At 43.4% G+C, this 14,236-nt stretch overlaps 1 protein-coding gene across 1 annotated transcript in view; it reads right to left on the reverse strand.

Annotated features, from left to right (window-relative positions):
• Positions 1-839: 839 nt before the first annotated feature.
• The window catches only part of LOC120990710 (von Willebrand factor A domain-containing protein 5A-like), a 47,927-nt gene continuing 34,530 nt past the window's right edge, over positions 840-14,236 (reverse strand). The window contains exons 15-17 of the mRNA XM_040419615.1: positions 4,861-4,878; positions 2,784-2,801; positions 840-973 (exon numbers count right to left, since the gene is read on the reverse strand). Coding sequence (XP_040275549.1) covers positions 840-973; positions 2,784-2,801; positions 4,861-4,878 — 170 coding nt within the window. The remainder of the gene's footprint in view (positions 974-2,783; positions 2,802-4,860; positions 4,879-14,236) is intronic.

Below are 14,236 nucleotides of genomic sequence, written 5' to 3' on the forward strand. Positions count from 1 at the left end.
CTTTCTATGGGTTCCTGAGACCAGGAGAGTTTACCTCAGCCCTTTGTAGCCGCAGGTATCTGACTGTCGGTCAACTGAAGGCAAATAGAGTAAGCTTCATTCTCTCGCTCACGTCCACCAAAACATCACAATCAGGCCCTCCAACCCAGATCACATACTATCCTACCACCCACCGCTGGTGCCCCGTTCAAGTGCTACGCCAGTTGTTAAAAGATTCTGACAGTAAACCACCCCATAGTCCACTGTTGCCATTCAATGTGGCGCATCTCACAACTACCCAATTTGTCGCTCATATCCGTACCCTGGTGGCCAACCTAGGTATAGACCCAGCATCTGTCTCTGGCCACTCCTTTCGGATTGGCGCCGCTTCAGCAGCATCCAAGAACCAAGTTCCAGCTCACGTCATCAGAAATTATGGCGGTGGCAGTCCTCCTGTTATTACAGATACATACCTCACCCGAACGTTGAGATGTCTCTTGCCTTTCAGAACTTGGTGTTGTAAGTGCAAATTGCAATAAAGTTTTCTGGTTACATGTTGTCCTTTTTGGCCTCCTTCAGTTATCCCTACAACGTTGCGGTTACGGCACAAATCAAACCGTTTTTAGGTAACTTCTAGTTAGGATTCCTGTTCTAGGTGTAGCCCCGACCACAAGTAATAAGGACGATTTATTGGCCTGTATGTGTGGGAGGGCCTCTGCCCCGCTATTTAGGGTCATTCTCCCCTCCCCTACATTCTACGTCTGTTTCAACACACCCAACCTTCCCACCCTCCATTCCATTGTCACACCAGGGGATGGCCTCCTTCAGTCATACCTACAACGTTGCGGTTACGGCACAAATCAAACAGTTTTTAGGTAACTTCTAGTTAGGATTCCTGTTCTAGGTGTAGCCCCGACCACAAATGCTACTTGTTGAAGTGACACAAACCCTTGAAGTAGAATAAAGAGAAACTTACTTAACACGGGACCAGAATCTGTGAAACAAAAGCAAATTATTACAGAATATTAGTCCATATACCACACACTAATGTCCACATTGTGATTAATCACTACAGAGGGGAAATGCTAGAGAAATAGCATTCTTAGCTTATAATACTATTACTATACTAGGATGTGCTATATATTACTGCTCTATTTACCTGGTTTCCCTCTGCCCTATGTATCTGGCCACTATATGTTGTATGATATCGCTATATTTATTTTATGCACTTATATAGCGCTGACATATTCTGCAGCACTTTACAGACAGTAGCATTGTCCCCAATGAGGCTCACAATCTAAGTTCCCTATCAGTATGTCTTTGGAATGTGGGAGGAAACCAGAGAACCCAGAGGAAACCCACGCAAAAACGGGGAGAACATACAAACTCCATGCAGATGTTGTCCTTGGTCAGATTTGAACCCAGGACTTAGGGCAGTGCTTCTCAAATAGTGGGGCGCGCCCCCCAGGGGGGGCGCCAGGCTCCGTAAAGGGGGCTCGTTCAGGGCCGGCCTTTGGGGTGTGCGGACTGTGCGGCCGCACAGGGCGCCATAGCAACAGGGGCGCCGGGCGGCCGACAGCTCGCAGTGTAATATGCGGCAGGTAGATGAGCGCTTCCATTGTGGAAGCGCTCATCTCCCGTCTGATCAGAGGCCGGCGCAGGCGCTGGACGCGATGTACGGAGCGGGGGCCGGGGGAGGGACTGGGAGGAGGAGCTGGGGGCCGGCAATAGCGGTGGGGCGGTGCGGTCAGTGTACTATAGCCCCGCCCCACCGCTCCCTCCGGTGTACTAATATAAAATGTATTATTGAATTAAAAGTTATTAAACATGCCCCCCTCACTCCTAATAGTACCGTATATCCGAATTTTTTCTGTATAATGCCGGCAGGCAGGCCGGGCGGCCGGCGCGTCCCTCAGTGATGTCACGTGCCTGCGCCGCCTGCTTTATGAATGAAGCAGGCGGCGCAGACAAGTGACGTCACTGAGGGACGCGCCGGCCGCCCGGCCCGCCTGCCGGCATTATACAGAAGAAATTCGGATATACGGTACAATTAGGAGTGAGGGGGGCATGTTTAATAACTTTAAACGGCGGCGGCGGGCACACGGAATCTGTGGATGGCACAGTTAAGGGGTGGGGGTCTGTGGATGGCACTGTTATGGGCTGGGGGGGGCACTGTTATGGGGTGGGGGGTCTGTGGATGGCACATATATAACAGTGCCAGCCACAGATCCCCCTGTAACAGTGCCAGCCACAGATCCCCCCCATAAGTGTCCGTCATCCACAGATCCCCCCATAAGTGTCCGTCATCCACAGATCCCCCCATAAGTGTGTGTCTGATCCACATTTCTTTCTTTTTTTATTCTCTTATACGTTAATAAGGATACAGTGTTATGCAGAGGTGTACTTATAAGAATTTTATAGACAAATGATACTATTTACAGTCGCGCGGGGGGCGCAAAATGTTTTCTTCTTCCTAGGGGGGGCATGACAGAAAATAATTGAGAAGCACTGACTTAGGGCAACAACGCTAACAACTGAGCCACCATGCTGCCCATATATTTGATATTCATCTGATCACTACATGTGATATTTATCACCGTCACTACATGTGATATTTATCCAGTCGCTATATATGCTCCTTATCTGGTCACTATATGCTTCATGTGTCATACATCTTATAATTAAAAAAAGAGCCCCCTGATTAACTTCTTGTTTAATCTCCCGTGTATTTTCATGATCAGTCAAAAGTGCCCTATTCTACAATATATCATCTGATCTTAACAATACAAAAACATATTACTTACCGGTACCAAAAATGTATTCTGAAAAGTAAACAAAAAATAGAATTAGAATTTGTGACCATATCCTGCATACAAGTCTCCTACCTTGATGTAATACATTGTATTGTGTATAGGGGGCAGGACTTCTGATATCTACATGTAATTCTTATATGTTCTCAAGGGTCTAGACTTCAGGTTCTCAACCTGTATTGACCATAGTACATGGTGTGATATTTATCCGGTCACTATATGTGATATTTATCTAGACACTATGGTGGTAATTTATCATGCTGAGATCTGCCTAAATTACGGGTATTTCCGGCGCAGATTGCAGCGCAGAGGTTAGTTGTTGCTGCAATTTGCGACTTCTCCCCGCTCACGCCAGGTCTAAAAAAGTAGGCGTGCTGTGGACGAGGAAGGGGATGGGCCAGTAGGCCGTCTCATTTACCATTTTCTACTCTTGTTTCAGGCGTAGAAAAAAGGTCTAAATGTAAGACATCTAGGAACCTGTTTTACATTTAGAACTGGTGGAGGATCCGCGGAAGTTATGTAGAGGTCTGCGCCTCCTTATAACTCCGGCAGATCTATCGCTAGCTATAGGGCTTTATTAAGACCAGCGTCTAAAACGCCTGTCTTAATAACGGGCCCCTATATATGATATTCATCTGGTCACTATATATGATATTTATCTGTCACTACATGTGATATTTATCTAGAAACTATGGGGGAGATTTATCAAACTGGTGTAAAATAGAACTGAATTAGTTGCCCATAGCAACCAATCAGATTCCACCTTTCATTTTTGACAGCTCCTTTGGAAAATGAAATGTGGAATCTGATTGGTTGCTATGGGCAACTAAGCCAGTTCTACTCTACACCAGTTTGATAAATCCCCCCTATATATGCCCTTTATCTGGTCGCTCTATGCTCGTGTCATATATCTTAGAATTAAAAAAGAACCTCCTATCAAAAAAAAAGTCCATGGAGCATCTATATGTAAAGTAAAGATCTTGGAACTTGGATCACTACATGTAACACCTTCCAGGACATATTGTAATAGGCGTTTTATCTTCACTCCTTCAAGTTTTTTTTCCATTTTCCAGCAGTGTATTTCTCACACAGAATGGGGCACAACAGATGGAAATGTCAATGCTTTGATTCGGCCTAGTCAACCACTACCAGCAGACACATCCAGAGGATTGCATGGAGCGGCACATTTTGCAACAACTAGCAATTTTTGCAGCAATCACATACAGTTCATTGAATTCACACAGATAAAAAGGAGCTTAAAGAGGACCTTTCACCGATTATTACCCTATGAACTTACTATTACAGAGATTCCAGTCCCTAAGTTATGGTAGGCGGAGTCTGCCCTTGTTCTGCTCTAGCGCTGGCCAATCGCAGCGCAGAGCTCACAGCCTGGGAGGTTATTTTCTCCCAGGCTGTGAGCTCTGCAATGCGATTGGCCAGCGCTACAGAAGAACAAGGGCTCCGCCTACCATAACTTAGGGAACGGAGATACCGAAGGGCATAGCAGGAGAACGGAGCGGCGCCCGGGGATAATAGTAAGTGCAGTGAGATCCCCGGGCGCCGCTCTACATGTCTGTATGCTTAGTTCATAGGGTAATAATCGGTGAAAGGTCCTCTTTAAAGGGGTTTTGTCACTTCAGCAAATGGCATTTATTATATAGAGAAAGTTAATACACTCCACTTACTAATGTATTGTTATTACCGATATTGCTTTCTTTGCTGTCTGAATACATTTTTCTATCTCATTATACACGGCTTGTTTCCATTGTTACGACCACCCTGCAATCCATCAGCATGGCTGTGCTTGCATATTATAGGAAAAAGCACCAGCCTATGTGCGCTCCCACGGTCCCGGTCACCAGAGAGGCCGACATTTTTTCCTACAGTATAGTGTGCAAGCGCGACCACCACCACTGATGGATTTCAGGGAAAAATGAATCCAGCCATCAAAGGGAGGCAATATGGACAATCACAATACATTAGTAAGTGCCTTGTATTAACTTTCTCTACATGATAAATGCTACTTGCTGAAGTGACACAACCCCTTGAAGTAGAATAAAGAGAACCTTACCTGACACGGGCCCAGAATCTGTGAAAGAAAAGCAAATGATTAGAGAATATTAGTCCATATACCACACACTAATGTCCACATTGTGATTAATAACTATAGAGGGGAAATGCTAGAGAAATAGCATTCTTAGCTTATAATACTATTACTACACTAGGATGTGCTATATATTACTGCTCTTTTTATCTGGTTGCCCTCTGCCCTATTTATCTGGCCACTATATGTTGTATGATATCGCTATATTTATTTTATGCACTTATATAGCGCTGACATATTCCGCAGCACTTTACAGACATTAGCATTGTCCCCAATGAGGCTCACAATCTAAGTTCCCTATCAGTATGTCTTTGGAGTGTGGGAGGAAACCAGAGAACCCCGAGGAAACCCACGCAAATACGGGGAGAACATACAAACTCCATGCAGATGTTGTCCTTGGTGATATTTAAACCCAGGACCCAGGGCTGCAATGCAACAAAGCTAACCACTGAGCCACCAGTGCTAACCACTGAGCCACCATGCTCCCCTTATATGTGATAGTCATCTGGTCACTACATGTGATATTTATCCAGTTGCTATATGCTTCATTATCTGGTCACTATATGCTTCATGTGTCATACATCTTATAATTAAAAGAGAGCCTCCTGATCAACTTCATGTTTAATCTCCCATGTATTTTCATGATCAGTCAAAAGTGCCCTATTCTACAATATATCATCTGATCTTAACAATACAAAAACATATTACTTAACGAAACATGTCAATCGTGCTGAAAAGTATACAAGAAAATAAAATTAGAATTTGTGACCATATCCTGCATACAAGTCTCCTACCTTGATGTAATACATTGTATTGTGTATAGGGGGCAGGACTTCTAATATCTACATGTAATTCTTATATTTTCGCAAGGGTCTAGACTTCAGGTTCACAACCTGTATTGACCATAGTACATCCTTCACTGATGGAGGTCCCATGTTCCCTGTTACTACTCTAAACCTGGGCCAAAAAAATGGTAAAGAAGACTGACTCTGCTGCAAATTGAAGTCTATCCTTATATCACAGATGTTTATCGTGTCCTGTCCTTTTTGCGCTAGGTTTACAGTATTGAAACACTTGTAGTACGAGGATACTGTTGGACAAGCAAAATGTGTGACGATAATGTAAGATGAAAATGGTGTTGGATAAGTATATAGTAGCAGGTAATGATGGTGTTGGATGAGGATAGTAGTGGATGTTCTGCAGCATCTGATGTTTGCAGTATGATGTTCTGCAGGAGCAGTTGAGGTGTGTATTATACCGTTCTGCAGCATCTGAGGTGTGTATTATTAGGGTCTGCAGCATCTGAAGTGAGTATTTTTAGGGTCTGCAGCATCTGAGGTGTGTATTTTTAGGGTCTGCAGCATCTGAGGTGTGTATTATTAGGGTCTGCAGCATCTGAGGTGTGTATTATAATGTTCTGCAGCATCTGAGGTGTGTATTATTAGGGTCTGCAGCATCTGAGGTGTGTATTATTAGGGTCTGCAGCATCTGAGGTGTGTATTATTAGGGTCTGCAGCATCTGAGGTGTGTATTATTAGGGTCTGCAACATCTGAGGTGTGTATTTCTAGGGTCTGCAGCATCTGGGGTGTGCATATCATTTTTGAGCATAAGCTATTTTTAAAGGGGTATTCCGGTTACGTAAAGTTATTCTCTATCCTGTATTTATGAGATCGGTGGGAGTCCAACTGCTGCGACCCCCACCAATCACGAAAAAGGGGGCCCGTACCCTGTGGAACCCCCTGAAATTGCCGAGTACAGCTCTGCTGTTCTTTCTCCTCTGAAGGAACCAAGGCTGCTGCAGCTATGTTTCTATAGAGACCTTGCCTGTAGCAGGGCTCCATAGGAGCATAGTGAACTTCTCATAGACGCTAATGCTAATTCATTGGAGCCTATGACAGAAGCGATCCAATGATCACATGTTCACATTCCCAAAAGAAAAGTGTAAAATATATATATATATATATATACACTGCTCAAAAAAATAAAGGGAACACTTAAACAACACAATGTAACTCCAAGTCAATCACACTTCTGTGAAATCAAACTGTCCACTTAGGAAGCAACACTGAGTGACAATCAATTTCACATGCTGTTGTGCAAATGGAATAGACAACAGGTGGAAATTATAGGCAATTAGTAAGACACCCCCAATAAAGGAGTGGTTCTGCAGGTGGTAACCACAGACAACTTCTCAGTTCCTATGCTTCCTGGCTGATGTTTTGGTCACTTTTGAATGCTGGCGGTGCTTTTACTCTAGAGGTAGCATGAGACGGAGTCTACAACCCACACAAGTGGCTCAGGTAGTGCAGCTTATCCAGGATGGCACATCAATGCAAGCTGTGGCAAGAAGGTTTGCTGTGTCTGTCAGCGTAGTGTCCAGAGCATGGAGGTGCTACCAGGAGACAGACCAGTACATCAGGAGACGTGGAGGAGGCCGTAGGAGGGCAACAACCCAGCAGCAGGACCGCTACCTCCGCCTTTGTGCAAGGAGGAACAGGAGGAGCACTGCCAGAGCCCTGCAAAATGACCTCCAGCAGGCCACAAATGTGCATGTGTCTGCTCAAACGGTCAGAAACAGACTCCATGAGGGTGATATGAGGGCCCGATGTCCACAGGTGGGGGTTGTGCTTACAGCCCAACACTGTGCAGGATGTTTGGCATTTGCCAGAGAACACCAAGATTGGCAAATTCGCCACTGGCGCCCTGTGCTCTTCACAGATGAAAGCAGGTTCACACTGAGAAAGTGACAGACGTGACAGTCTGGAGACGCCGTGGAGAACGTTCTGCTGCCTGCAACATCCTCCAGCATGACCAGTTTGGCATTGGGTCAGTAATGGTGTGGGGTGGCATTTCTTTGGAGGGCCGCACAGCCCTCCATGTGCTCGCCAGAGGTAGCCTGACTGCCATTAGGTACCGAGATGAGATCCTCAGAACCCTTGTGAGACCATATTCTGGTGCGGTTGGCCCTGGGTTCCTCCTAATGCAAGACAATGTTAGACCTCATGTGGCTGGAGTGTGTCAGCAGTTCCTGCAAGACGAAGGCATTGATGCTATGGACTGGCCCGCCCGTTCCCCAGACCTGAATCCAATTGAGCACATCTGGGACATCATGTCTCGCTCTATCCACCACAGACTGTCCAGGAGTTGGCAGATGCTTTAGTCCAGGTCTGGGAGGAGATCCCTCAGGAGACCGTCCGCCACCTCATCAGGAGCATGCACAGGTGTTGTAGGGAGGTCATACAGGCACGTGGTGGCCACACACACTACTGAGCCTCATTTTGACTTGTTTTAAGGACATTACATCAAAGTTGGATCAGCCTGTAGTGTGTTTTTCCACTTTAATTTTGAGTGTGACTCCAAATCCAGACCTCCATGGGTTAAAAAATTTGATTTCCATTTTTAAATTTTTGTGTGATTTTGTTGTCAGCACATTCAACTATGTAAAGAACAAAGTATTTCAGAAGAATATTTAATTAATTCAGTTCTAGGATGTGTTATTTTTGTGTTTCCTTTATTTTTTTGAGCAGTGTATGTATATATATATATATATATATATTCAAATCAACCCAATTTCTCCAAAATGAAAATAATTAAGCTATTAAAAAAATAAACATCATAGGCATCGCACACACAAAAAACACCCGTACTATAAAAATATAGGAATATTTTTCCCAATTACACAGGAGATTACCTGTATAATAGGAAATTACCACTACATTTTAATATTGCTCACATAAAATTACTACCAAAAATAGGCAAAGACCCAACAATTCCTGGACCATACAGTCTGATTTCTCTAATAGACCAAGATAAAATAATAACCAAAAAAATTGCAGATAGGCTAGCCTCTCTGATGCCAAAACTTTTAAAACCTGCACAAGTTGGATTCATCAAAGGACGAACAGCAGTTACCGTCATTAGAAAGGTTTTATCTATACTAGACAGAACTAAGCACTGTCCCCAATCAGATGAACATCCAACATTAATAACCTTTGATGCTGAAAAAGCATTTGACAATATAAGGTGGTCCTGGTTGGGGGCAGTGCTCGACAAAATGAACTTACAGAACAACTTTAGAAAATTTCTCAACGGCCTTTATTTAAAACTCATGGCCAGAATACATACACCCGGGTTCTTATCTCCCACATTTAAATTATATAAAGGAATAAGACAGGGATGTCCTGTCCCCTATCACCACTTCTATTTGATTTGGCTAGAGAACCATTAGCAAGATCATTAGAAGAATCAGAACTATACAAGGGATCAATATTGACAAAAAAAGAAGTAAAATTAGCTATGTTTGCAGAAGACACAATATTTATGTCTCAACCACAAAAACAATTTTAAAAAAAGTACTGACAAATATTCAAGACTTCGGTATAATAGCAGGATTATATATTAACATATCTAAAAGTGAATTATTAGAACTAGAAAATCCCAAATCTGAACAGTTCTGGTGTCAGAAAGGCATAACTCTAAAACCAGTATCCACACACATGACTTACGGATAAAAATTGGATGTACCCCTGACACAATATATGCTAAACTGCCCCCCTTTATTAAAAAAAAAACCCAGAAGAATTACAAAAATGGGAACATTTATCACTATCATCAATGGGACGATGTCAAATATAAAAAATTATAACTTTTCCAAAATGATATATTATATATCCACTTCAAACCATCACAATATTATTAAATCATACAGACATAACAAACATAAACAAAATGTTTAAAATTTCTATGGCAAAGCAAAAAAAACTAAAATTGCACTAAAAAACTAATGTTACCAAAAGAGGAAGGAGAAATAATCCTCCCGAATATTTGAAACTACAATATTTTGCCTGTTTGAGTCGACACCTTCTAGACTGGCTACAGGACTCTCAGCATTACTCCAACACTCCTTTAGAAAAAGCATTAATAGCTCCAGAAAAATCTCAAAAAAGTCTCTTACACACAAAATACACCTAATGGCCGACCACAGCAAAGAGATCAATAGTCCTAAGAGACACATTGGTAACATGGAAAGAGATCCGAAAAATAGACAAACTACCGTATCTACTGTACATTCTTGTACTAAAGTCAAGTGCAATGATTCTTTGTTTTCTTTTTATTTTATTTGTCCCAATAGTTTGGGGGCTCCCTACCCCAATAATAAAAAAAAAAATAATACATTGTTGGCTACCTCCTCCTCCTCCATTGCTGCCTCCACCTACAACACCACATCCACCGCCTCCTCAACCTCCGACTCCATATCCACCTCCTTCTCTGAGTTGCAGGTTAATAATTTGTAATTTTTTGTTATTTTATTTCATTTTAAGTTATTTCCCATCCACATTTGTTTGCAGAGCAGTTGCCATGCTCTTAAGCACATTTTACTGCCTTTTAAATCCCTCTAGCCTTTTCAAGGACTATTTTAGAGCCATTTTAATGCAAAAAAGTGCCAATTTTAGTGCCCTAAATTGAAAAAATTCTTATTTTCAATTGTCGGGTGACATTTTACCATTTTTGGCGTATACAAACCCCTCCTGTGCCTGGGTGACAGGGGCCTAAATCTCTCAAAATCCTCTGTTCTATTGCTGGGTGACATGAACCCCCTTTTGTCGTGAATGAACCCCTGCTGTGCCTGAGTGACAGGGGCCTAAATCTCTCAAAATCCTCTGTTCTATTGCTGGGTGACATGAACCCCCTTTTGCCGTGAATGAACCCCTGCTGTGCCTGGGTGACAGGGGCCTAAATCTCTCAAAATCCTCTGTTCTATTGCTGGGTGACAAGAACCCCCTTTTGCCGTGAATGAACCCCTGCTGTGCCTGGGTGACATGGGCCTAAATCTCTCAAAATCCTCTGTTGTATTGCTAGGGGACATGAACCCCCTTTTGCCGTAAATGAACCCCTGTTCTGCATTGCTGACAGGGGCCTAACTCTCTCAAAATCCTCTGTTCTAATGCTGGGTGACATGAACCCCTTTTTGCCGTTAATCAACCCCTGCTCTGCATTGCTGACAGGGAACTAAATTTAGTGAAAACATCTGTTACCGATAGGAAGATGCGCGACTACAAGCGCACGCTGCTGATGGCATTCCCACCTGACAGCGGGGGCACAGTGGAAGCACAAGGCGAGGGCAGAGGAGGAGGAAGAGGTCGCCAACGCAGCTGGGGCACCGCCAGAACCTGAGAAGGCAGGGTTAGCATGGCCCAAATGTGGAAAAGCTTTGTCAGCCTTGGAGGTGCTGACCTGCCCTGCAGCCAGTGTATAGTGTGAACGTGTGTTTAGCACGGCAGAGAGCATTATCACAGGCCACAGCCAATGTGGACAAGCTTACGTTTATTAAAATGAACCAGGCATGGATCCCACAGGACTTGTCCGTACCTTGTGCAGAATAGACATTTATACCAGCCTCAACCATCCATTCTTGTACTTGCACTTATTCTTTGTTTTATTTTGTTATATGTCCCAATATTTTGGGGGATACCCCAATTAAAAAATAAATAAATAACACAAATCAGTGTTGGCTACCTATTCCTCCTTCACCATCGCTTTTACCTACACCGCCACGTCAACCTACACCGCCACATCCACCCATCCACCGCCTCCTCAACCTCCTACTCCTAGATCCAGATTGTTATTTAAAAATTTTCTGTATTTTATGTTATTTTAAGTCATTTCCCTATCCACATTTGTTTGCAGAACAGTTGCCATGCTCTTTAGCACATTTTGATGCCTTTTGTAGCCCTTTCCAGGACTATTTTAGAGCCATTTTAGTGCCTAAAAGTTTGGGTCCCCATTGACTTCAATGGGGTTCGGGGTAAAGTTCGGGTAAAGTTCGGGTCCCGAACCCGAACTTTTTTTTCAAGTTCGGCCGAACTCGTCAAACCCGAACATCCAGGTGTCCGCTCAACTTTAGTCAGCAGCTTGCAGTAAAGGTACAGATTGGTGTTACCAGTTGGGGGTGTGTCCATGCAAAGTCTGACACCAGCAGCACTGATTGGACAGAGTCAGACACACCAGCAACTGGTAACGCCCAGCAGTACCTTAACTGCAGATTGATGGCAATTTATTTGTAAACTTTTAGCAGGAATAATAAAGGAATGGCACAACATAGATTTATAAAAATAGATGCTCCATAATTGTTATTACATGGGGAATGCAAATAGTTGCTATGGCTACTTTTACACTAGCAGAAAGGAACTCCGGCAGTCTGTTCCGGCGGGTGAACAGCCCATCGGATCCGTGCTGCCGCTAGTGCACGCGTGCCCCCGGACTACTGCTCCGGCCCCATTGACTATAATGGGGGCGGGCCGGAGTTCCGGCGGCAGCACGGCAAAAATGCCGAGAGGCGGCCGGAATAAAACTACGACACGTCGTAGCGGCAGCACGGATCCGACAGTCTGCCGGATTTCCTTGCCGCTAGTGTGAAACTAGCCTAAAACTGTCAGGAGAGGTGACAGGTCCTCTTTGAGGGTGCATGCATATGGGGGAGTTGGAAGGGAGAGTTGACTGCCTAGAAAGCGTTTGGCCATCGGTTATCTAAATTGTATGGAACTGTATGGCATCCGTTAATGTATAATTTTTTGTATGCATTAAACAGATGTCAAAAACGTGATGTGAACCCATCCTTTACTGGGATGCAACAGATTTTTGTGACTCTTAAAAGGCTCAGTTGATAAATCTGCCTTAAATCATCTCGGCAGGCTAAACACGGCCTCTTTGCCACCCACTTTTGCGACTTTTTGAAGCCAGAATTCTGTTGTGCAGGGCTTGATAAATTTCCTCCATTATTCCCCTTTAAAAGACTTACATAACAGTCATAAAAGTAAAATTAAAGGAGTTCTTCGGGTTCAGGGCTGAACCGGGTATAAGCTTTTTTTTTTACTATATATTAGTGGAGCAAATGAACATTTCCTTGCTCCCCCTTTCCTTGTGCTGCATCACACAGCGCAAGGTCTCTTTGTTTACTGACGGTGACGTACCGGGCTTTACATCACTATGCTAAGCGGAGACTTCCGCCTTCAGTGAGCCCAGGTCTATAGTGCTGCCGGAGGTGGGTACTATGCTACTTTGCAAAAAACGTCAAGTAGGGAGGCTCAACACCTAGATGGAAGGGTAACGGTGGGATCACTGCTCACTGGGTAACCCACCCAGTTAAAGATAAGAGAATGAAGCAAGGAAAAGAGCAGGCACCACCTTCTGGAAAATAATGTTTTTGACTGTTTATTCAGGCTATAATACTCAATACATGATTTAAAACTCAATAATAGTTCAAAAGATATCATATAATAAAAATATAAATATAAACAATAAAAGTCACTAAATAGAAGTCACTAAGTGACTATTCAAAGGGTGTTCAGAGGTCTAGCGCCCTCATAATATACGGAATCCAATGTATACAGTCTCCTGAAACGTGCCACAACCGTGGCAAAAAAGGGTATCCAGCTGTAACACAGAGGTAAGCACCACTCTTCTCATAGACCAATATAGTCTGATGAATAGTTTCCAAGCTAATTAAATTGTCTCAGTGAGACTCTTACCACTCCATAGTGTTTGTAGTGTCCGTTGGTGTGTCAGCAGAATCGCTTACTCACGTGTCTGCACGGGCACCTTCCAAAGAATAGGGAGTAGGATGTCTTCACCGAGACGCTGAATACATGTGTTTGGAGCGCTCGGCTCTGTTGCTTGGGGGGGCGTGTCCAGGTCAGATGATCCTGGTAGACAGATCAGGTGATCAAATCAGCTGATGCAATATTGGAGTCATGTGGTACACAGGTCCTATATCACACAGGTGCACAGGTCCTATATCACAGTAGGAGTCTGTATCAACAATCGTTAGTTCAAGAAATTTATTTTATATCCACAGAATTCTTCTGTACTCTAGGTCCGGACCAGTACTGGATGTGGAGAAGGCGTAGTTCGCTAGACGCGTTTCGAGGCGACTTGCCTCTTCCTCAGTAGACTTTAGTGACTTTTATTGTTTATATTTATATTTTTATTATATGATATCTTTTGAACTATTATTGAGTTTTAAATCGTGTATTGAGTATTATAGCCTGAATAAACAGTCAAAAACATTATTTTCCAGAAGGTGGTGTGCCTGCTCTTTTCCTTGCTACTATGCTACTTTGCCTCCAAAACAGCCTAGGCCCTGCGCCACTCATATATAGTAAAATAATAAAAAATACAGTAGCTTATATCCCAGTTCAGCCCTGAACTCGGAGAACCCCTTTAAATACATGAGCAGCATTTCCTTTAGGCTATAGCACACCTGAAGAATTGTATTTCAGACCTGAAACAAAATCAGATGAGAATTAAAAGAACTAGTCATGAGTGTCCTGGATCCATAAATTT

The sequence above is a fragment of the Bufo bufo genome, chromosome 2 (assembly GCF_905171765.1).
Source record: "Bufo bufo chromosome 2, aBufBuf1.1, whole genome shotgun sequence".
NCBI classification, from domain to species: Eukaryota; Metazoa; Chordata; class Amphibia; order Anura; family Bufonidae; genus Bufo; species Bufo bufo.